Source organism: Falco naumanni, chromosome 4, assembly GCF_017639655.2.
Source record: "Falco naumanni isolate bFalNau1 chromosome 4, bFalNau1.pat, whole genome shotgun sequence".
Lineage (NCBI taxonomy): Eukaryota > Metazoa > Chordata > Aves > Falconiformes > Falconidae > Falco > Falco naumanni.
Window position 1 is genome coordinate 112984438 of NC_054057.1, and position 22677 is coordinate 113007114.

Genomic DNA, 22677 nt, shown 5'->3' on the forward strand with positions numbered 1-22677 from the left:
TACTGCCCTGTAGCCCAGCGGAGCCCCCGACCGCTCCGGCCCCGCAGCCGGGCCCACCGCCGGTAGCCAGGCGGGGAGCGCTCCGCGGGGCAGCACCCGCCGGGATGCGGCGGAGCCCCCAGGACGTGCGATGGCCGGCCCGGAGGACGGCTCCGGCAGGTGGCGGCGTTCGCCCCCCCAGCCCCCACCCCCGCCGGCGGGGCCTGGGGACAGACCCCGGGGGGGGGGGGGGGGGGGGGGGCCGCGGTCGCGTGCTCGGTGCCCGCCCGCAGCCGGGCGCGCGGGGCCGGGGGCGGCGGGGCAGCGCGGGGGGCGCGGGGCGGGGCGCATGCGCGGGGCGGCGGGGCCGGAGCGGCGCGGGGGGCCGGCGGGCGGGGGGCGGGCGGGGAGGAGCCGGGCCGGGCCGGGCCGGGCCGCTGCCTGCCCGCCTATTTGAGGGAAATAGCGGTTGGCGGGCGCTCAGTGCCGGGCGCCGCGGAGAGGCAGCGGGTGAGCGGCCGCCGCTCGGTGCCCGCAGCCGCTCGGTGCCCGCAGCCGCTCGGTGCCCGCAGCCGGCGCGGCGCTGCCCCCCTGCCGAGGACTGCCGCGCTCGTCGCACGAGTGGCGGCGGGGGGAGCCGCCCCGCGGGGCCGCCTCTGCCCCTTCCCCGCCGCGCCGTTAATGGAAACATGGCGATGGCGGCTCCGACCGGCAGCGCGGCGCCCGTCGCCCCGGCCCTCTGCGGCCACCTGGCCCTGCTGCTGCTCCTCGCCGCCCCCGCCGTCCACGGCTACAGCTTCCCGCAGCAGCACACGTAAGTGCCGCCGCCCCGGCCGGGATCCCCGCGGCTCGGCTTGGCCCGGCCCGGCCCGGCGTGGTGGCGCATCGCGGGGCCGCCCCGGGGCCTGCGGGGGAGCGGCGGTGGCGTGCGCTGCCGTTGCCCGCGGCCGGGCCGGGCCGTGCTGGATGCGGGCGGGCGCGGCGGTCTCCGCCCGCTCCCTCCGGCCGCCGCAGCGGCGGGGCGAGGAGCGGACCCAAAGTTGCTGGAAAGCACAAACTTCCCGGCGGGGCCGGTGTGCGGGGCGGCTGCGGGAGCGCGGAGGTGGCGGGGGGGGCAGAGGCGAAAGAGGACTTTTCTTCTCCGCCCCCGTTTCAAGCACACAATACGATACCCACAGCCAGCCGTTCGCAGCGGAGTTTGAGCATCAGCTAATCCGAGATGGATAGTTCCACAGGCGATCGGAGCTGGGGTCCTTCCTCTCCCTCCCCCTGGACCGACAGGAATCGGCCGCGGTGTAGCCAAAGTCGGAAAGCGGTTCTTTGGGTGAGGGGGCGGGGGGCCAGGGAGCCGCTGCAGGAAAGGATATAAATAGATTTTTGGGGAGGAAGAAAGCGTTTTGGAAGTTAATGCTTGGGAATATTTGCTAGCGCATCGGGCTCTCTCACATGCCATGATAACCCCGAAGCTCTGTTCCCCCTCCACGCGGCCGTGCGAGATCTTGCCGAGATGTATTTTAAGACACTGTCATCTCCGTTATGAAATGCTGAGGTTTGTTGACACAAAACTGAAAAAAATTCCAGACGGTTCAAAGTAAGGGCTGACACAGTGTCCTTACAGTCTGCGTTTCTGAAGGTGGGGGAAAGATTTCAATGACACGGAGTTAATAATAGCAGTGCTGCCCTTAACTTTGTGCTGCCCCGGTGGATGTGCACTGCTTTATGTCACGATTTTCTTGTCATTTTTGATCTGCTTAAGAGCAGAAATACATGTTTTATATATATATATATAATGTCATAGGAAGTATTTTTGAAAGCCTTTTAGATTTATGGCTTTGATCTCCAAGTACATTTCTACAGGCATGTAGTCAGGCCTTCAGACAAGGCGGCTTATTGGCAGAAGCAGCAGTGTTGTTTATTTGGGAGAGCTCTAGCTTACCGTGTTAGCGTCTGGCTTTGCCGAAGGCACGACTGTTTGCACTCCTTGTTTATTCAGAAATAGCTCCCATCCAGGCAGATTCTTTCTGGATTCTTTTGGATCGTGCGGCCGTATTTCTGAATATCTTTGACTCTCTGGGAGCCGACAGGTTCCCTTTTCTTGCTGTCATGTAAATAAGAGAAAATTCTTCAGAATAAGACCCTGAGAAATGTCTACCTACAGGGGGAGGAGAGGAAAGGGAACGTGCCCGTTCTCGTCCAAGTACCACAGCCTTATGGCCTGATCCAGCGTTGCTCTCGCATGAATAATCTTTACTTCCATGAGAATCCCTATAGAAGCGAAGGGAATTATGTATGTGGTGAAGCACAGATAAAGTTTCTGGGATGCTTTTGATATTTCAGCAGCTTTTCAGGGATTGTAAGTTGTTGCTTTCTCCTCTTAAGTTCAGAGTGCAGAGTCGTGTTAAAGAATAAATCTCTTCTGGGTACCGGTATGCAAGTCAGAATGTCTTTTCTTTCTAACTGCAGAAAGTTTTATAAGAAGGTTCCCATACCAGGAGAGATGTACTTAAGAGAAGTGTATAATTTGTAAATAATGCATTGGTCTTCCCTCACCCGGGCTCATTATTATCTATGTTGTTCTAACAGTCTGCACCAGCTCACCAGCTTTTCAGCCAAAGCAGTTTTATTCCAGATATTTTGGTGGAGCTTGCTAGGATAGATTTCGTTAGCTTTGTGCTGTCTTATCAGGGTGGGCCTGATCCCGTACTGAGAGAGGAGGCAAGATCAGTAAAAACCGAACCCAGTGGCAAAGATTCATAATTTTGTGCAAATACAAAGGAATGGTCCTGAAAAGGCCACCAGTTCTGGATGTGCCTCTGGTGGGAAGCAATGCTGTCTTGCTGCATCTGGAGAAGAGACACAGAAGGGATGTAAGACCTCAGCCTAACCCGGTATCTTCTTGCTCGTTTCATTCCCCTTACGACCTGTTTTGTGAACCTAGAGATGAGTCACGGATGGATATTTGATGATGATGCACAATTGCTGGGCACTAGGTTAATGCTGTAACGTGGGCTGAAATGCCTTGTGAGCTCTGCCCTAGGGCTGCCGTGATTGTTTCTTGGGAAGGAAATATTTAATGGGAGTAGAGAATACAAGGGTAGGTAGCTGGCACCAAGGCTTGAACAATGCTCCTTAATTGACTGTTCCCCCAACCCCTAAGTAGTTACCTCTTCGCACCCATCTTGTTTTTAAAGACACTGGATATAACTTAAATCTTTTTGGAAGGTTTGTCTGGTCAGAAGCTGAGTTGTGCTGAAGAGATGGGCTGCTGAATTCTTCCTGTTACGAGCCAATTTTCTCCTACTTTGGACAATGTGAATGATTCGGAGCATTGATTAGAAACCTTGTTTGTCTTTGGAGGCTTTCTCTGTAAATCACTTAAGTCATCTTTGCTACAGGACTCTCAAAAATGAGGCTGTTTGTTTTGGTGTGTGGGGTTTTTTTTGTGTTTTTTTTTTTGTTTTTTTTTTTTTTACGCAGCCCCAGAACTGTTTCATTCTAAAAGGCAGCAGACTGAATGATTAGGATATTTTGCCTAAGGGCAGGAGTAGAAGAAAATAAAGATTTTATTTTTTTTAAATAAAAAAAAATTGGGTTACAATTGTATTCATTATCGTCAGTGGTTCTGTGTGTTGATTCTTGGTTCTGTCCCTGATAAATCACTGTTGTTCCACATTATCTCTCTCCTCCCGGGTAGCATGGTTTTAATCATCTTATGCTGAGCTAAGGAAGGCTCGGCTCAGCCAGTTGTCCAAAGGGGAATTTCTCATTGAGATTTAAAAAGCAAAATCCCAGATTGGAACAAACCCATTGGGGCGGGCACGTTAGGTGATATCCACTGACTGACAAAGCTCCTTTTTGGTATGATCACGTACAAGAATGTGCATCTGTGTGGTCAACGGGATTAATGGCTGTGGAAAGAAAGGCTGTTGGTTGCAGTTAATTTTTCTTTTAAATAGTACACAGAGGGATTCCAGTGGCAGCGTGGTAACAACCTCTGCTTGAATTTCTGGGAGATTTGGCTTAGGTGATTGAAAGCCTGGTCAGTCAGGAGAGTCCAGCACCTGTATTGCTGTTGTCTCCCATTAGTGGGGGTTGTACGCACGTGAGTGCTGGAGAATGTGGCTGGCAGCACCGGCCGCCTGGGAGCAGAACAAACCCCCTCCTCACTTTGCAGAAAGGCTTTTTGTCACTTGGACTTGAAAGAAAATTACCATCTGCTAGAGGGTGGCGATCCATTTGCTTCTTGTGAGGAAGCAGGTGTGCGCAGAATTGCTGTGTGTCTGCTGGTGAGGCTTGGCTTAGCTGCTGCTCTGCAGGGCATCTCTGACCAGCCAGCCAGCAGAGAAAGGGATGTCTGCAGGGGAAGGGACCAGCCTGGGGACCAGAGTCTGGTCCTGCCTCTCCAGTGTGAGGTGTAATGCTTGTCAGATGCAGACAGTAGTTCTGGGCAGCCAGCTGGCGGTGTTACTGGTGTTCCTGTTGGATAGTGAGCAGTGAAGGTTCCTGCCGGGAGCAATGAGGCCTAATAGGTGCCCGTCACCACTGGAAGGTGGGCTTCAGGCTGCCTCTGCCAAATTAATAGCTTCCTTGTAGCAGGTTTTGATTTGTACTTGTGTCATTTCAGCCCAAATGAGGTTAATGATACTGGTAGTGATGGCAGATCTGGGCTGGCAGGGCTTGAAATAACTAACTCCGTTAGGACTGGATGCTTTAGGGTTTGCAGGATGCCATAGAGGAAGCTCCTTCTCTTGTTCTACTGCCCACCAGCTGTGCAGTCACAAAATCTCTTCCAGTTGTGGTTGTGATGCTTGGAAAGGGAACTTGTCTGGAAAGGAGCAGAGAAGTGGGGAGATGGCCCTGCTTGTCTTCTGCTACGCTCGGCTGAGCAGAAGCGGCTCCTTGGGAGAACAGTCTACCCCAGTGAGTGCCTGACAGGTGATGTCGCTCCATCTCTGTGAGGGCTGAGCAGCCTGAGACCTTGTACCTAGTGGGGACACAGACACCCAGTGTCTCTGCGACAGCCCCATGTGGGCTGCCCATCAGTGGCAGAATCCACTTTGGGGTGCACAGAGGCACTCTCAACTGCCCAGAGGTAAAAGAACAGTCCCAGGGAGAGGAACAAATGTTTTAAAAACAATTTGCAGTATTTCCTTGGCATTTAAATTTTTTTTTTTCTCCATTCCTGTTAACTGTTCCTGAGTGCTTCTGCACAGGTCTCACGTGGGGAAGGGGCAGGCATTGCAGAGCAGGGCATTACTGCTTTCTTGCCTGTCCTTGTGATACCCCAGCACCATACCCTGCCTGCAGTGATCCCCTTCAAGTTTGTGGTTTCAGGAGCTCGATTTTTTTTTTTTCAATTGCATACATTGAAAAATTGTTAATTTAAATTCTCTTGAGAGATTGTGTGTGGGTTCCCACTGGATTCAGTAAGGCTCCTGCACATAGACCTGGGGGTAGAAATGGGCTTATACTTGGTGTTTAACGGGCATAGTTCAGGTGCTTCGCTGTAGTTTTGTGTCTGTTGTATACGTGTGTGCAACAGCCCCTTAAAAGCTGAAGGTGGTTGCATAGGGTCTAAATGGAAACCTGAAAATTTATCCCTGAGTGAGCTTCCTGGTGTTCAGCTTCAAAAGCCATCAGAAAGGCTCTTGAGGGCCTAAGTGCTGGGGAATCTGCACGCTATAATATTGTACATGTGCACAAACCGTACAATTTAGACAATGCTTTTTTTTTTTCAGCCAATGAATTACTTAAAGTGGGATGAAATAAGGGGAAAAGTCTTTACCAAGCAAAATACTTGAGTGTAATATTCAGCAAGAAAGGACAGTATCTGAATGTTTCGATATTTCCTTTTCCAGGACCCTCTAGTAAGCAAAATGTGTTTTGTTAGCAACATTATTTTTTCCTTTTTTGGGCTGTTGGTAGTATTTTGTTGTTTTAGAGCTGTTCCTGTAATCTCACCTGCATCCTCAAGTTTATTATTGCTGGTTTGCATGGGGAATGGGGTTGTACAAACTGTTGTTACCAGAGTGTTGGTTTGTATCAATAAGCTATTGGCATGGGTTCCTTTGGGCTGAACCATTTGATCTTTCAGAGAACAGACGTGGATTTTTGTCATAACTTTGACAGTTGTCCTTATGACCCTTGTCATTCTGTCTTGGCCATTATCTTTTGCTTATAAACATCATAAGAACTAAAAAGCGTTTACCCAGACCAGAGGATTAATTCTTCCGCTGTGAACCGAAGTGTTTCTCGCATTGACTGACGAGTGAGCGATCTGGACGTTTAGCCAGACCAGCCTGTGGGGGGTGAAAGGGCAGCAGGGCAAGAGACACATGGATCTGAATGGCAGTCAGGCCAAACAAAGGTGCATGCTCTGTGGTTTCTGTATATATTAATTAACTCTGCCCAAGGTCGTTCCTCCTGCCTGTGATGAGGCTGCCCTGCCGCCTCCCCGTAAGCTGCTTCCCAGGCTGGTGGGGACAGCGCAGGGGGTGCTGTGCAGGGCCACCTGAAGCTGCCTTCCAGGGGGACCGGGATCAGGCGCCTCCCTCGCTTCTAGTGGAGGCTGAGAGCTCCAGAGGAGGTAATTGCTGATAGCAATCAGATTGGGTGCTAAATAGGGATATAAACCATTTAGTGCAATAGCTCTGATGATGATAAAGCCTTGGGCGCAGTTGCCAAAACAGAAGTTGAGTTTGCATATTTCTAATGAGCCAAGTGCCATTGTGCAGTAACACCACTGAAGTGTGTGGAGTTAAACCCTAGAAGTAGAGCATGCAGCATGATTTTTAGCTCTGATTTGTGTCAAAAATCCCCAAAATTCTTGCAGTGAAAAGGAGACCTTTAATAAGAATGAGTCTCCTGCCCCTTGGCCATGGTCCTTCTTTCTTTGCCCACTGTGTGTGGGAATGATCCTGCTCTCTCCGTGGACCAGGCTGGAGCTGCTGTTCCACCAGTGGAGATCTGTTACAAATCCGTGGAAGTCCCAGGCAGACTTTGGATTTCCTTCAGTCCTGCTGATGTTCTGCTACCCTGTCCTGTACGACACTTGGGGAATTCGTGAATCAATATGGGTTGAGCCTACAGTGAGCGTGTGTTTCACTGTGATAGAAAACCCAGAGTGATGGATTGCAAAAGGCACGTTCATTTACCTGACAAAGGTTGTCTCTCTTGAATTATTTATGAGGCTTCACAGCATGCTAGTAAATTTTGTAAAAGCAATGGAGTCCTGGTAATGTGAGCTTTTTTGCTGCAGCTTCCCTAGTAGAGTTTTGCTGAGAAGGTACAGGAGGTGGGGGATGGTGGAGGAGGAGGAAGAAATAGGCAACAAGTGGAGAGATGGAGAAAGACTGCTGTTTTCACATGCAAAAGATGAGGTGTGCAGAGCAATGAAGTGCGAGTTAGATCGTGCAGTGCATTGGAGCAAAAATCTGTGTAGTGTTAGAAAGCAACTTATGCTGTAGGGAAAGGAGGGGGGAGGAAGATGTGGAGTACAGATACAAGGACGGAGAAGGGTGAAAATCCCATGACCAGAACATGGGCAGTTTCCCATCTGTAGGAACGTTATTTTCAGGGGTAGTTTCTTTAAACCGTGTGCTCGTTATGGTGAGGTTTTCTTATCTGGGTTCCACTAAATGAAGGGTCAGGCTGGAGTTGGCCAGGCTTTTCTGTGTGGCATTAGGCAACTGGAAGGCTTGCAAGCGTGCAGAGCGCGTGGCTGTGGGCCGGAGGGGTTTGCTCAGGATAACCTGGAAGATGCATGGCCTGCAGGAGCACGAAGTCAGTGTTACCTGGTAGGGAGAGTGAGGGCAGTAAGAACCTGAGTCCTGGCAGCAGCATGCTGGCTTGCTGCTCCCTGCTGGAACACCACCTCAGAACTAGGAATGAGCGATGCGGCAGGCACAGCACAGGTGTGTGGGGGAGCTGCCACTGCGTGCCTGGTTTGTTGGTAACTAGAGCCTTCCCCATGCTTCCAGGCTTCCCAGCCTCTTGGCCTTCCAAGTGCAAACAAAGTTACCCCTGAAACTGTTAAACTGGTGGAAAGAGTTGGGAAAGAGTGTTGTATCCATCTCCACTGAAGTGACAAGTGAGGATATGATTCTCCTTATAAATACCAATGCATACCATAAATACCAACTTGTAGCAGAGCTGGGTCCTGAAACTTGTCACAAGCTGCTAGTCTGGTTTATGGTCAGGCTCTGCTTCTTCTCCAGTGGGCACTTCATAGTCTTTTGTCCAGAAGAATATCGTATCTAATGTCTGAGATCACTCCCATGCATTCTCCAAATGAGAAAACAAAACAAGGACCATGTTTCTAAATATTTTTCAGAGCTGACCTTGTATAAGCCACTTTACGCTTCAAAAATTTATAAAGCTCTCGCTGATTTAGTTTCTTTTGAATAAGAGATATTCTTTTATTTGGATTCTCTTATCAATTAAATTTCATGTAATAATATCTCTGTATTGTGTCCAATGAACACTTTCTGTACAGTCTGACGCAGTGAGGGTCATGAATGCAGTGCCTTGTTTGCATTTCTAATGTATGGTGGGTTTCACAGTCAGATTTTTGGCAGCCGTGACATGGATACCAAAAGAGAGACAGGCTTAAGCCAAGCAAAGTGCCTAATATTCAGCTTTATCAGGTGTTGAAGATTGAGTCAGATTCTGGGTCGTGAGTGGTTGAACGTCTTTTTATTGCTCCATAACAAACTCAGTAGACCCAGGAGGAGCCGAAGCACCATTTCCTCATGTCTGAGGTAGTCTTATAAATTAGAGGTTTCTACTAAGCATTGACTGTAGTGTCACATTGATCAGTGGAGGGGGAAAAGTGTTGTGTGGGCTCAGGCCCTCTGCAGGGGGAGGGATGCCCATTGCTCAGGTAAAAGTAAACCTTCTGCAGCAGTGTGTCATGCATACCTGGGGAAAAAAGGGTGGAAGAAACAGCATTTAATTATTCAAGACTTGCAAGCTGAAAAGGGTTTCAGGACAGTGAGCTAGGCATGCATCGAAGCTTTGTGGGCACTCTGCTTCCCCTCCTCCCCTGCTTGCTCTGGGAAGGAGGTTAGAAGATTACATGAGTGTGGGGGGAAAAGAAGAATCAATATTTTTCTCTTTGTGAAGCTCTTAGTTTTTCTTTATTCTGTTTTTGTTTGCTGGGAAGTCTTAATAACTGTTGATCAGTGACCAAATTGATGACATTATTTTGCCTCCCACAGAATGGCAGCACTTTTAAGAGCACAGACCGGAAGACCACTAGCCCCCAGGGGACCCTCTCTGTGCACAGGCAGGGATGCTGTCATGCCCCTCCTTGGCTGCGTACTGTAGGACTGCTTGTGATTGAGCCATTCTTCCTGGCCTGTGGTTTGTTACAATGCAGGAGAATTTGCCTTTGTCAGTCTTGCATACTGTACTCTGCTACAGCTATGTTAGGTTTAAAAGCTGAGAAACATCAAAAAGTTTTTCAAGACACTGGGACAGATTCATCCCTGATGTAAGGATGCTGTGGGATTATGCTGGCGATCGCTTTCAGGCCTTTGTCTTTTAACTTTTAAATATGGTGGTGGTCATGGTTGCTTCTGATGTGGTTTTTATTGTGAGGTGGAGAAAAGAAATGCATCTAACACATCTACTATCTGCTCGTGCTTTGGTCCCAGTTTCTAAATAACCCCATTTAGCACCTGCTCGCCTGTTTGACCTGGCAACAAAAATGTTGTGTTGGCGTTTCTGACATCAATACCGCCTTTTTACCCATCATCATAAGGCTAAATTGAACCCTTCTGTGTCACTTGTTCCTCTGCTATCTTTATTTGTTTTGATCTAGCCTTTATTTTACAGAAAAATCTTAACCAGCTCTGTCTCCTATTTCCTGCTAGGGGCTGGGGCTCTCTTTCGTGGGAAGCGGCTCATTCCACAGGTGAGCCTCGTACCCTCAGCTTCCCCCTGCTTCCCGGTGCTCCCTGCCCAGGCACGAAGATGGAGCAGCCGGGTGCGAAAGGGCTCTGACCGCTGCGTCTTGGCACGAGGTCTCACTTCACCGTTGTGGCTGCTGAGCGAGCTCGTACCTTTTTGCCCTCTCGCAGCCCTGTCCTGACAGCCTTGCTGGTGCCGTGTTTGCTGGAGCCGGCACACAGCATTCCCGAGCCGGAGGTGAGGCTGCATCCCGAGGCTGGTGCTCTGCATGGAGCCGTGCCTGTGGCAGCGCTGGTGTGCAGGGTCGTCTTTTCCTTTTCCTGCCTTTCTTCTCTTGACAATACTCCAAGTATTGTGCTGAAAGCATTGCTGGTTTGTGTAGTTTACGAATGTGATTATGTGTGCTGAAAGTGGCCTTTTTCATTTTATAAGGGCCACTTGCCAGAGAGTCACCGAAGAAGTGACATTTATTAATGGAGCACATAGCCACCTTCTCATTGGGAAGTGGCTGCCAGACCATCCCGTTCTCTGGAGTTCTGCTGGCTGGTGGAAGAGTAGGTTTGCCACTTGCCAGGAAAAAAAAAAAAAGTGGTATTCTTATGGTAGCTTGCATAATAGCTGACTTTCATTCTTAGTTAAGTCTACTTTTTGCTGTGTTTGTGCCATTTCACTGATTATTAGATTCCACAGGGTAGCATGAGGGTTCTTGTATGTGAAGCTTCTTCCAGAGAAAACCAAGCAGCCGCAGAAACGAAAGATTTAGTAAATGGTACCTCTCCCTCTGGAAGAATATCAGAGTGATTGCAGTGCGGTGGTGGTGAGCTGCAAAGGGATCTGCTGTGGGTGAGGTGGTCCAGCTGTAGCATTACCTGAGGACCACGATGGGGTCACAAGTAATGCGTATACCTGCAGTTTCTCTACTTAACAGTGTATGCCCCTTGTTGGATGAAGAATTCCTGTGCAAAGCCTAGTGCTTTGGGGGCTGGGTGGAACTGGTGGTGAGAGTGGTCAGCTTGTGGGACTGGGTGAGCTGCAGTTTGTGGTGAGGTTCTGATGTTTGTGAAGTTCATCACACCCCCAAGTCCAGATCCCACAACCAAAGCAAGGACTGTTCCAGATACATGGTGGGGGTTTTTTTTTGGTCTAGTTTTCCACACAAAACTAATCTTGCTTCCTCGTTTGGCTTGGCTAGGATACAATATTTATTACAATGTCATTCCTAATACTATTTTTTTTTCTACCGCTATGATACTGAGGTTTGGTATTTGTCTTCCAATAGTCTCTGAATAGCGCAGTGCTTGCATTACTGGCAGTGATACATAGTTAATCCTGAGCAGGGATAGCTGTGAGGAGTCCAGACAGACTTCAGCCCTTGGTGGCACGCATGGGAATGAGGAAACCAGCTTGGACATTGTTGTTTGTTTAAAATTGATTCTGTGTTAATCTTGCTGTGATAACACAGCTTCTGGCAGTGTGTGGGGTAGCAAGATCCTTGTGGCTGAGAATGAGGGCTGGTTCTCACTTTGGAAGAGTCTCTGCAAAGGTCTTGTCTTACCCCTTTGCTCTGAGGCATTTTACACGGAGGAATTTGGCCCATTTTTCCATGGCCAGGCCTACCTTCCAGGTGTTCTTATCCCCAATTGATCTTCTGGCCTACTTTCTGTCCACTATGCTGTAAAAGGTGACCAACCTGTCAGTCTTGACTGGAATCGGGACCAAAGATTGTGTGCCTCAGCCTTGTTCCCTTGGAAGAGTAATTCTTTCATGGTGCCTTTGGGATTGTCCCCCCTCCCCATTGGAGGATGACTGTTGTCCTGTTCTCCATCTTCCACTCCTTATAATGTTTTTTTTTGCATGCACTTTGTAATAACACTTGCACTTCCCTATTGATCATTTTGCTGATGAAACTAAGGCCTCAGACTCCAATACGTTAGCAGCAGAGCAGGAAATGCAGCCCAAAGCACATAATTCCTCGTCCTCTGTTCCTCCAAATGGGCCCATGTTCTTCGTTTTGGGATAAATGTTTCTTCTGCTACATACTAACAAGTCCATCAGATTCAACTGCAAGAACAGAAATCTGGCCAGGAGGGTTTGGACTCCAGGAACAGTATCGGTCCCTTTCTTCAGTGTTGGGAGAGTGGGAACTTCCTTGTGGATGCAAAGCTTCTCTGAAGGTCACCACTCTCTGGCAGATGCCTGGACATCAAAGCCTGGGCAGTGCTGTTCACTGTACAGTTAGGCGGAGGGCGAGAGGGCTTGCTGCCAAGTGCTTAACAAGCTCGGCACTGGGCTATTGCAAATTAAATGGGTGCCCTCTGCTGCATAAGCCCTATGTTGGCCGCTTGTGCTGTGTAAGTTACAGCCAGGCACTTTTCCCAAGAAATGCTCTTTTCAAAATTGCACTTTTGTGCTGATGATGCAGTCATTTAGAATTGGCTCTCTTGTGCTCATTGCCTCCTTGTGGCTCACCAGTGGGACCAGTTACTGGGGGAACTGCAAGGCAGGAGCTCCTCACCATCCCTCTGACGTTTATCCCCTCGGATGGTACCTGAGATACCATCTGAATGTTTCCCACTCCCTGCGTGTGTCTCGGAGAGAAATTCTAGAGGCCATTAAGCTGGGTAATTTACATGCTTCTTGAGCCTGTGCCTAGGGAAATATATTTCACAGGTAATTTCAAATCTCTTGGCGTGTGGAAGAAGTCATTATTCTAAATAGAAAGGGGCTGGTGATGTCACAGGCCCCATTGAGAGGACCACATTAGAGACTGGGATTTTTCTCTTACAGAAAAGTCTGAGGCATTCTATTCATAGGTGTTTGGGATGTCAGGTCGTTTTGGTTTTAATGCTGATACTCATTTAGAAAAGCAGAAGAGAGAATTATCTTGTCATCATAGATTTCAGCTACATGTGAGCATATTGTGTGTGAGAGCTGGGGGGAGACCTGCTGTGGGGTGTCCGTAGGTGTGCGGGTGGCTGGCTGCTGAGGGTGAGCACCGCACCAGGCATCGGGAGGTTGAGTTGCAGTTCTGAGTCTGCCCCCAAAACTCTGGGTTGGACACTACTGCTTCACCTTTGTAGATCCATTCTCCCCTCCTGAAAATATTTCAGGTTTGACAGTTTCATGTTGATTGGTGCCTTCAAAGCCATGTTTGATGGGCCGTTGCATGATCTGTGCTTTAACTGTGGTATTGCAGTAGTGAGGGGATGCGGGCAGCAAGTACAGTAATTGTGAAGCAAGGCAGCGGGTGCACTGCCGGCTTTTTAGCTTGAGGTGTCCGGCGAGGAAGGGGACACATCTGTGCTTAGGCTTCAGCAGGGTTTTCTAGGGACCCTCCCCTTCGGAAAGGGGAGATAGCCTCTTGCAGAGGAATTTTTTTCTTGCAGCAGGGGGATCTCCTAAGGTGCTTGGCATAGCATCCTAGTTCCTAAAGGTGCTCCAGCACAGCATCGTCCTTCACAGGGTCCTCCAGGACAAGGAGGTACATCATTTCTGGTGTGAAAATCTGGCTACAGCTGGAGATGGGGAAACTGAGCCTGATGGACCAAAATCCTGAGCACATATAGCAAATCCAGTAGTACATTCTGAGTACTTCCAGTGTGGTTCAGTCTCCCCATTTCAATAGGCTTGTATCCTCTTCAAAGGAGAGGTTGTGTATATGCTTTTTTTCTCTTTGGAGGGAGCAGTGTTTGTCCCAGCTGATTGGGAAGACGGAGGGAGGAGGTGACCTGTGAAAGCTGCTGGTTTCATCCCTGTTGCCCTGAGTAATGCAGCAGTACTGGAACAAAAATCAAACGGGGCTTCATGCTTTTGTTGTCCCTGCCTTGGAGCATGTCTGGATGCCACCTTACAGCAGGAGAGGTCTTGCAGACAGCTTTTAGATGTGTATCACAAAGTAGTGAGGTAATGGCATAAAATGCAGTAAACTATTATTTGGGTTTTTTAATGCTCTCCACCCCCACCCCTTTTTTCTTTCATTGCTGAAAGGGACTAATACAATGAAGAGCTTCTGCAAATGAAGGCGACTGCATGTGAAATGACAGGGTACTGGGTGTTTGGCTGGTGAGAGATGCAATGAGTGAGCATCGCTAAGTGCTTTATAATAACAATGATTACAATACTCTCTTAGAAGCCAGGAATCTCTCAGGTAGGGGGATGGTGGGGAGAGGGGTTGTTTAAGATGGGGGATTTAACTAGATAGACATCTAGTGACAGTGACGCCCAGAAAGCCCTTGAGGAATGTTGCATATGATGCTGCGAGAGGCTGCTCCAAAAAACCGAGGAAATTTGATATAACACAGTTAGAGGCTGAAGAAAATGGCAATGGATGCCCCTAAATAGCAGGAGGTCTTTGTGGGAGAGGTTAATGATATCTTTTCTTGGTAAGAAGAGAAGTTGTAAGCACAATCTCGCAGAGGTCTGACTGGACAGTAGACCTCTATTAGACTCTTTTAATATGGCTCGTGTTTTAGTGATCAGATTAATCATTGTGTGCCTAGTCTGTTTCTGATCGGCTGAAATCTGCAGTGGGAAGGGTGGATGCTGAGAGCAGTCCTCTGCTGTCCCGTGGCTAGTGGGAGTTACCCCAGTGTACCGTTTTCAGCTTGGCCATGTTTGTGTTTTGCTGCACCTCTCCACAGCAGCACGCCTCTCCCGGCAGCAGCATTATTGATGGAGTACCTTGCGTGAACAAGAGCGTGTTGGGAAGCTTTTTCTTGCTGGGGGTTCTGATCAGTCCTTTATTTCCTACTTGCCACTACAGCATAACGTCTCTCCCTCACCCTTTCAAAACTCCATTACAGCCATCAGGATGTGCCATTCCTTTATCATGCTTTGCCCCTTATCTTGATCAGACTCTTTATGCAAATGACCCAAGCAAGGGGAGCTGTTTTGCTCTGTCCAGTATCTTACTACTTGCATAGCCAGGAGGTGGTGGTTGTAAACTATCCAAAAGTCTTGCAGAAGCCTGCATCTGCTTGAGTAGTCCTGCTGTTGCTCAGCAATGATGGAAGTGCATGGGGCAACTCCTAGCATCTAATCACAAAGCTGTTTGCATATGCTTTAGATGACAGATATAGAAACACTACCCGAAGCGTCATCTTCCAGCTATCTAGCCTGATTACTCAAGTGACAGCTTCCCTGTTTCTCCAGGTTGTAAAAAAAAAAAAAAATAAAAAATAAAAAAAGCTCTCCCATCTCCGACCAACAGTGCAGATCCTGCAAGGTGTGGCTGTTTTGTCTTCTGGGGTGCTTCAGCCTTCCATCTGGTGATGAGGATTTACTGGAATGAACAAGATGCAACAAGCTATCCAACTTTTGTCTAGCTCCCAAGAGACTAATGAATTATACACAGAATAAACAAATAACCTGATGTGTCTGTCATTATATCATAAAGGACTTTAATAATTCATGCAGCTTGCAAAATCCTTACTAAGACCTACCCTCTGTAACCTTATCTTTGCTGTGGGGGATGGGATCTCTTCAGCCTCCACTCAGATTGCATCTGTAAAACAGAAGGAGTCGGCGAAGAGGAAGGTTTTATCATAAAACTTTGTCTGTATAATGGGTTGCAAAGCAATGTGCAAGAGTTATCAGCCATCGGGGTCTCAAGGGGTGCTGAAAATGACAAGTGGCTGCACTGGGTGAAATTTATGCAGGTAGTGTGCTTCATAAAACTGACATCTATTCACTTATTTATCAATTCATTGTGTTTCAAGTCCAGATTTGTGACAGGCTTTGAGATCAGGAGCCCAGTTCTAATCACGTGCAATGAGAGTGCAAACGTGGGGGAACCCACAGACTTCTCTAGCTCCTGATGTGCATCAGCCAGTGTGCCACAGAAACCTCGTTTCGAGATGTGACATAAGAGCACAGCTTTTGAACAAGCAGGGAGGCTAAGGCATTAGCTTTGGCTCTGAACAAAACAGTTAACTGTTTTGGGTAGCACATTGCTGGTATCACCAGTACAGCTCCAGTAATCATAGCCATTGCCTTTGGCTTATCCTGTCTGTGTTACAGTCCTGGAGTTGCATGCTGGTGTTTCTGCTGCCATCACGCAAGAGGTCAAGTATGTGAGCCATCCACAGGACCATCCCCATAGCAGCAGGAACAAGCTGATCTGGATCTCCAGATGTAAATTCAATAACTAATTTATTCCTGTTGTAAGACAACCACATTCAGTTTTGCTTTTATGGTCAGTAAGTGGCTTGGTTAGGCTCCCTGCCTGGCAGAGGACTTCTTGCTGAACTTCTTCTGTCTCCCAGCTGAAAACAGCAAGCTAGTGTACCATCTCAGGGTGCCCGGTTCTGCTTCCACTTACAGAAGTGTGAGTTGGTGGCAATGTGCCGAGATCGGATTTACCCCTTAAGGCTGTGAGGATTAATTCTTGCACATTTAGAATGTATTTGGGGACCCTCATATGGAGGTCCTGCCAAGTAATGCTCTTGACATCCAAGTATTTGTCACGGGATGGCTGCTGCATCGAGTGAGGGCCTGAAGATGAACTCTAGGCCGATCAGGATTGAAGTAACTTGATGATGGGGTTTGTAGCTGGAAGTGCATTTAGGAGAGTGCTCTCCTTTGCTGTACGCTCTGCAGAAGATATTTACTGTGGTTGCGTTGCAATTTGTTCTTTTCATTGCTGTATCAATGAGAGGCACGTTTGATCAGGATGCAGCGCCTGCATGGGGGCCTTTCGCAGCGCTGCTGGGGGAATGTACCAGCTAACACGTTCAGAGACTTCTTCCTCTTTCTGTTGGCAGATCGTCTACCAACAGATTGCGATTTTCCTCAAACCTACTCTTAGGCTTTAAATTATTCACTAAATTATCCTTTGGCCTCCAGCTCCTTTGCATATCAAATACTCCAGCTTTTTGTAAAGTTTGAAATTCAAGATATTTTGATTGGACACGTAGCTCTCAAAGAATAGTTATCGTGGTGCTTTGTCATACTGGGAGGGCATTTCAAGTGGGGTCCTGCAGGGATCTGCCCTGGACCTACTTTTATTCAATAGTTTCATTAATAACTTAGGCAATGGAATGGGAAATAATGCTTATAAAATTTGCAGGCGACACTGAGCTGTGAGTGTCAAAGTTGGATATACTTTGGAAGGCATTGTCAGAATTTTAAATGATCTAGAAAGATTGAACGGCGAGCTGGATATCGGCAAAATGAAATTCAGTGAAAACAAATGCAAAGTGCTGCACTTAATGGAGAAATCAAATGTACAAATGCAGAATAAAGAATATCTGTCTGGGTAGCAGTGCGGCAGAAAGAAATCTTGAGGATTACCATGGGTCACAAACTTTGAGTCAACGTAGTGCTGTTGTAGCAGAAGGGCACATTTATTCTGCAGTATACAGTACTTTCTTGGACAGGACCGGAAAGGTGATGTTTTCTTCCTCATGTGGCGCTGGGTTTGACTTTTGTCGGAGCACCTGATCTTACTTTTTGGCATGAGCCTTTGGAGATGTAGGTAAAATGTAGAGAATCCAGGGCAGAGCAACAAAAAGGTTGAAATGTTTAGAAAACAGTGCAAAAGAGGGAAAGCTGGAAAAAACTGAGTTTGGAGTAGAGAAATAAAGAATTGAAGGACAGAGGATGCAATAGAATAATCATCTTCTAGTTCTTAGGAGCTTGTCATAAGGATTTTTCAGTGTCTGGTGTAGGTGGGATAAGTGGGAAGAGGGAAGTGAGATTTAGGGTGGATACAAAGGGAGCTTTTTCACCACATGGTGAAAAATGGAACTGGGAAAAGGTGCTGTGGGGATCTCTGGCTCACCTTCAGCACAGGATGTAAAGAACAGATTACACAATACTTCATGCAGAGGGTTCACATGTTTAGATGTCCAAGTGCAACTCATGGTGAAAGAAGAATTCCCAAAGTCCTGGCCATCCCACATGTCTGTGACTGGCTTGAACACCTACTACCCATTCTTTTTCTAGGTAGAGTTAGACCTTAAATGGTTAATGCTTCTGTTTTCCAACAGAGAAAAATCATATTTAAGGAACAATTTTCCTATTGCCCTAAAAGTCATTGGTGGGAGGTTGGTGGTTATTGTTGAGTTTTCCCACAAAATCCTACAAGAAGATTTGTGCTCGAGAGCTGTTAATGAAACACAGATCTTCTGTATTATTGTCAGATTATTTCCCCTCACTTTTTGCCCAGCTCTAGCTATCCTGCAGGTTGAGTAAACTCCCTAGTTATCCTTTTTATTGTATTGTAATACTTGTTGGGGCATCAAACTGGGGTCAAGATAGATCTGATAAGGGGGTTGATACTTCCTTCTGCCCCCCACCCCCACCCTTGGCAAGACATACCCTGCTGCAAAAAATTGTAAAGCCGAAGCAGACAGAAGGTAGGACAAAGAAACAGGCACAGAAAGCTAGTGTTTGAGTTGAAGAGAACAAAGTCTTTTGGTGATAGAGCTGAATGTAGAACACACTATCCTTCCCTTTCATGTTTCCTAAAGATCTTCCATGAGATACAATTTTAATACTAATTTGTCCCTTCCTTCCCTCCTGTAATAATGTCAGAGATGCTTTCTTATTATAGGGGAGACCAGAAGCTAGAGGTGAATGTCTTGACAAGTATTAAGGAAAGACTAGTCCAGCTGGGAAACTTTTCCAACCCCTCCTTTATATAAACACCTGTGCACATACTTAAAATTAAAAAGGAGTCATAAAATAACTGTGTAGGAGGCTGGGTAATATCTGGAAGCACGGTCAGTAAGTTATTTGGTTATTTTGAAGGAAACGGGTGCTGTCTGCAAGTTGTTTCTGCAGGGCACCTTCTTTTTCCTTGATGGGTAAATACTGGGTCATGCAGGATTTTACAGCCTAGGCATGTAAGAAACTTAAAACTCAGAGGGGACACGAGTGTGCACATGCACGTGTGTGTACCGACACATGCGCTATTATAGTTAAAGGATTAAGCATTTTGAAGGAATAAGCCAATTATAAGAAGTTCCTGCGCAGCAAAAATTAGACAACACAGTAATAACTGTATTAAATAGCAATATTTGGGCACTGAACCAAAGCGTATGAATCAGAGTGAAGCATTCTTGGCTGAACACACTGCATGAAGTGTAGACACTTGTGCAGAACACTCTCTCTGTAGAACCCAATAAGCTTTGGGGCAGTGTATCTACTTAGCAAGTAGTTTTTCCTCTTGTCCTTTCATGTTTGTGTGAATCTCTCTCCTTATTTTTTGGGCCAGGAAGATAGCAAGAAAAAAAGACTGATTTTTTATTATTTTTTTTTTACTATTTTTTTTAAACACCCTCTCTTGCTCGCAGCCAAAGAAGCAGTCTCCAAAGGCTGCTTTAAAACAAACAAACAAACAAACAGTGTCCTCAAGCAGAAAACTAATTTTCTTTCCTCTTCTTTCCCTGTGCTTTTGTGAGAGGCTGCTTGCAACGAGGCTTGTGTTCATTAGTAGTTGGTGTGACTGCTTTACCCACCCCAGGTTTGAGGTGAGGAGGTGTCTGCAGCCTGGAAAGGGTCTGCGTACCCTGAGCCACCACGGGGCAGTGGCAGGGGGCTGAGCTGCAGTACTACATCCTCCTGGTGCTGGCCACAGGCTGTTGGTGTGTGGCTTGTGCTGGTGGCTTGTCTGTGAATGTCTCCAGCTTCTGTACAGAACGAGGGCTCCAGGCTGCCATCTGTTGTGTGCCCAAGTGTGGGAGGATGCGGGCTAAGGACAGCCTGTCTCCTGTCTTTCCAGGCAATTCTCATTTTCTTCTGAAGCCACACAGCCGGAGCGATGGGGTAGCCTTGCAAATGGATGTGGATGTGCACAGAAGCCTCTGCAGCTGCTTGGGTCACCTGGAGCATGAAACATGCCCTGACCCTCAGTCAGGGTTGCTGTGAGCGGTGGCAAGGCAGAGGTGCCCAGCACGCAGGTGTGGGGCAGGTGGGGCGCTTTGCTTCCTGGCCCCCACTGCAACAGGGGTGATTTGCCTCCTGATGTGCTGCTTGTCACTGTAAATATTTTTTAAGCTCTGCTGCTTTTTTTTTTTCAAGTCTACTTTATCTCATCTCTAAGAAAAATAAAAAATGCAAATTATGAAATCAGCATTTTTGTAGTTTTCTGTGGGGAGTCAGGGATAAATGGTGTTGTGTTTTTAAAAATCACTGATGTCCCTTGTTGAATTTTGCTCAGGAGGCTATAAACCATACAGGGGAAGGAAACAAACCCTTTTTTTTTTTACTGGAAGAGATTTCTAATGTATATCCTGAATGTCTGTGATTGTGCTGGCGCATACAATAGTTGTAGTTGTTGAGTTGGAAGAGTCCTGCGGAGGCTCTCCAGCAAAGGCAGATCTAGCTGAGGTGATGGGGATCACTGGGATGTGCTGTGCGTGTCCCTGCTGAAGAAGGGACAGGATGGCAGGGCTGCCGGGCTCCTTGCACGTGGTTCCTTTGGGCACAGAGCTACTGAGTGCAATCAGAAATGCTGGAGCTCAGAGGTTTTCTCTTTAGCCATGTTCATTCACTACAGAGGACACCACAGTGGTACCTGGTTTAAGGGGGCACGTGCACGTGGCTTACAAAGGGAGCCTGGTGGCTGCCTGGAGCAGCACTGCACCTGTGCCAGTGGTTTCCCAGTCGGTGCATCCGCTGTTTTCTTTAGACTTGATTTGTAAATGCCACTTCACAAGAGCAGTAGGGCACTCCTGGCTGCGTGTTCTGAGGAGTTATTGCTCCTCAAACCCTGTAATGCCGCCTGAGGTGTGCAGCGATGGCCCAGGAATGCAGCGACTGTCACAACTTACTGCTTACAGCTTGCACAGGAGACACGCTTCAAAGAGAAATCTCCATGTCTGTAATGGGCCATCAGTTTCTTTACCCTCTTCATCCTTCCTCTGTTTGCCTTATGTAAAATTTTAAGTGCAGTGTCCGTTTGAGAGAAACAAGAGGCAGAAGGTCAACTGAGACAGGGTAACACCGGGGGTTTATGTGTTTTTTTGCTTTGTTTTGTTGTTGTTTATGTATTTATTTATTTAAATGGTAGCTTTCAATCCAGCAATATGGCAAGTGAGATGAAACCTCCAAATTCTGGGATGTGGCCTGCTCTGAAGACTTCTGGTCATGGACATGACCAGGGCTAGAGGGACATAGTAATGGGTCTGATATTCACGAGGGCTTTTGCTAGTGCTGTGGCATGCGTAAGGGATGTGCCAGTTGGAAAAAAAGAATTTTTTACTACCACTGTTAAAGGCTCTGTATAGCCATGCTACACCAAAAAAAGAAGCTGCTTCTGCTATTACTTTTTCTTACTCTAGAAACCTCGGCGTCAACTATGCAGAAATTCCCTCCTGCCTTTTTTCATAGTGTAATACACATATATTTTTTTTTTTAATAGTGGTATCTAAAGCTTGTACTACAAGGCTTAGCTGGGCTTTTTGGGAGCCTGCTGCTCGGTGAGGCTGGGAGCCAGGTATCATAAGGCTGCACAATTAAAGGGAATTGCAGTCTTTCTCATGAATGAGAAATCCCATGGCTTTTCCCTAAAATAGTAGTTCTTCTTGGGGCGGAGGGAGGGGGTGGAATAAGTTTAAATTTATTTTTTTTTAAACAAATCTGCTGAGTAAATTTAAATTAATTGTAAATCCCAGCCCAAGTGAGTGCTCGGTGTCTCTTTTGCATATACCAACAGAGCAACACTGACGCTTCTGTCTTCCTCTATAACTAATCTTCTCTGAAGGCTTGGCCATACGTGTCATTTTATGCGGATATGAGCAGTTGTTAATGTTGATGGATACAGCTCAAGAGGAGGTGGTAATTTTCCCTCGCTGTGGTGGTGGAGGTGTTCCTGGAGGGAGCTGACACAGGCAGGTGTCACTGAAATCCAGGATCTTGCACAGAGCTGGACATTAAGGAAAGGTGTCAGCTCCATAAGTCCTCAGCAGGGTTTCTTGAACCTGTGACTGCGTAGGAGCATGTAATTGATTTTTTTTTTTTTATTTTTTTTTTCAGTTCACTGGACAAACTGGAAGAAGGGGGGGGGGAAATTAAAACCCCCTCCATTTTGGTGTTTCAAGGTGTTATTTTAAATGACTTGTGTAAAAATAAAAAAATTTTGGTGAAAATACTTCAGAAGATTTATGGGTGACTTTGGACAACCTGAGTATAACTTTGATAGCAAATAAAATGTTTGACTGATAAAGGAAAAGGAACAAAAACCAACCAACCAAGCTAAACCCCCTCAGCTGTGTGACCCACTATCTTTACACTGGCAGTCCCACTGCAAGCTTTGCTTTCCCTCTGGCAGGAAGGCGGGTTTGTAAATACCTTCACCCATCACCTTCCCTGGGTTTCTCCTCTGCCCCAGCCAGGCTGCCAGGGGAGAAGGGACAGTGTTGCCTCTGCCGGCGTACAGGAAATAGCATGTTACACTGGAAAACGGGGGAGATTTGGCATGTGCCATTAAATCTTGTTTTCATCCTCAGCCTTGTATGTTATTTAACTGGCATGGATTTGGCTGTGTGAGTAACATGCGTCTGTCTGCCAGTCCCCCCCGTCTCCATTCGTCCCCTCTCGCCTCACAAGTGATGCTTCAGCTCTGTTCTGCCAATCGTCTCAGGCATCTTTCTCCTTTGATATTTCTGCCCAGCTTTTGGGCCGTGCTTTATCATTCAGAGTCCTCTGTGGCCTTGCTTCTTAGTTGGATTTCTTTTGCTCCTTGATCTCCAGGAGAACCTCTTCCATGGCTTTGTGAGTGGTGGGGGAGCGTGTGTGGGCTACCTGGGGAATGTCTCTGCAACGAAGAATGAAATCATCTGG

The 22677-nt window shown here is 47.5% G+C and overlaps 1 protein-coding gene across 3 annotated transcripts in view; it reads left to right on the forward strand.

The window, feature by feature from the left end:
• Window positions 1-421: 421 nt before the first annotated feature.
• CACNA2D2 (calcium voltage-gated channel auxiliary subunit alpha2delta 2) overlaps window positions 422-22677 on the forward strand; it is a 223471-nt gene continuing 201215 nt past the window's right edge. For all 3 annotated transcript variants that reach the window (XM_040592243.1, XM_040592245.1, XM_040592244.1), the window contains exon 1: window positions 422-793. In XM_040592243.1, the coding sequence (XP_040448177.1) occupies window positions 669-793 (125 nt within the window). In that variant the 5' untranslated portion in view covers window positions 422-668. The remainder of the gene's footprint in view (window positions 794-22677) is intronic.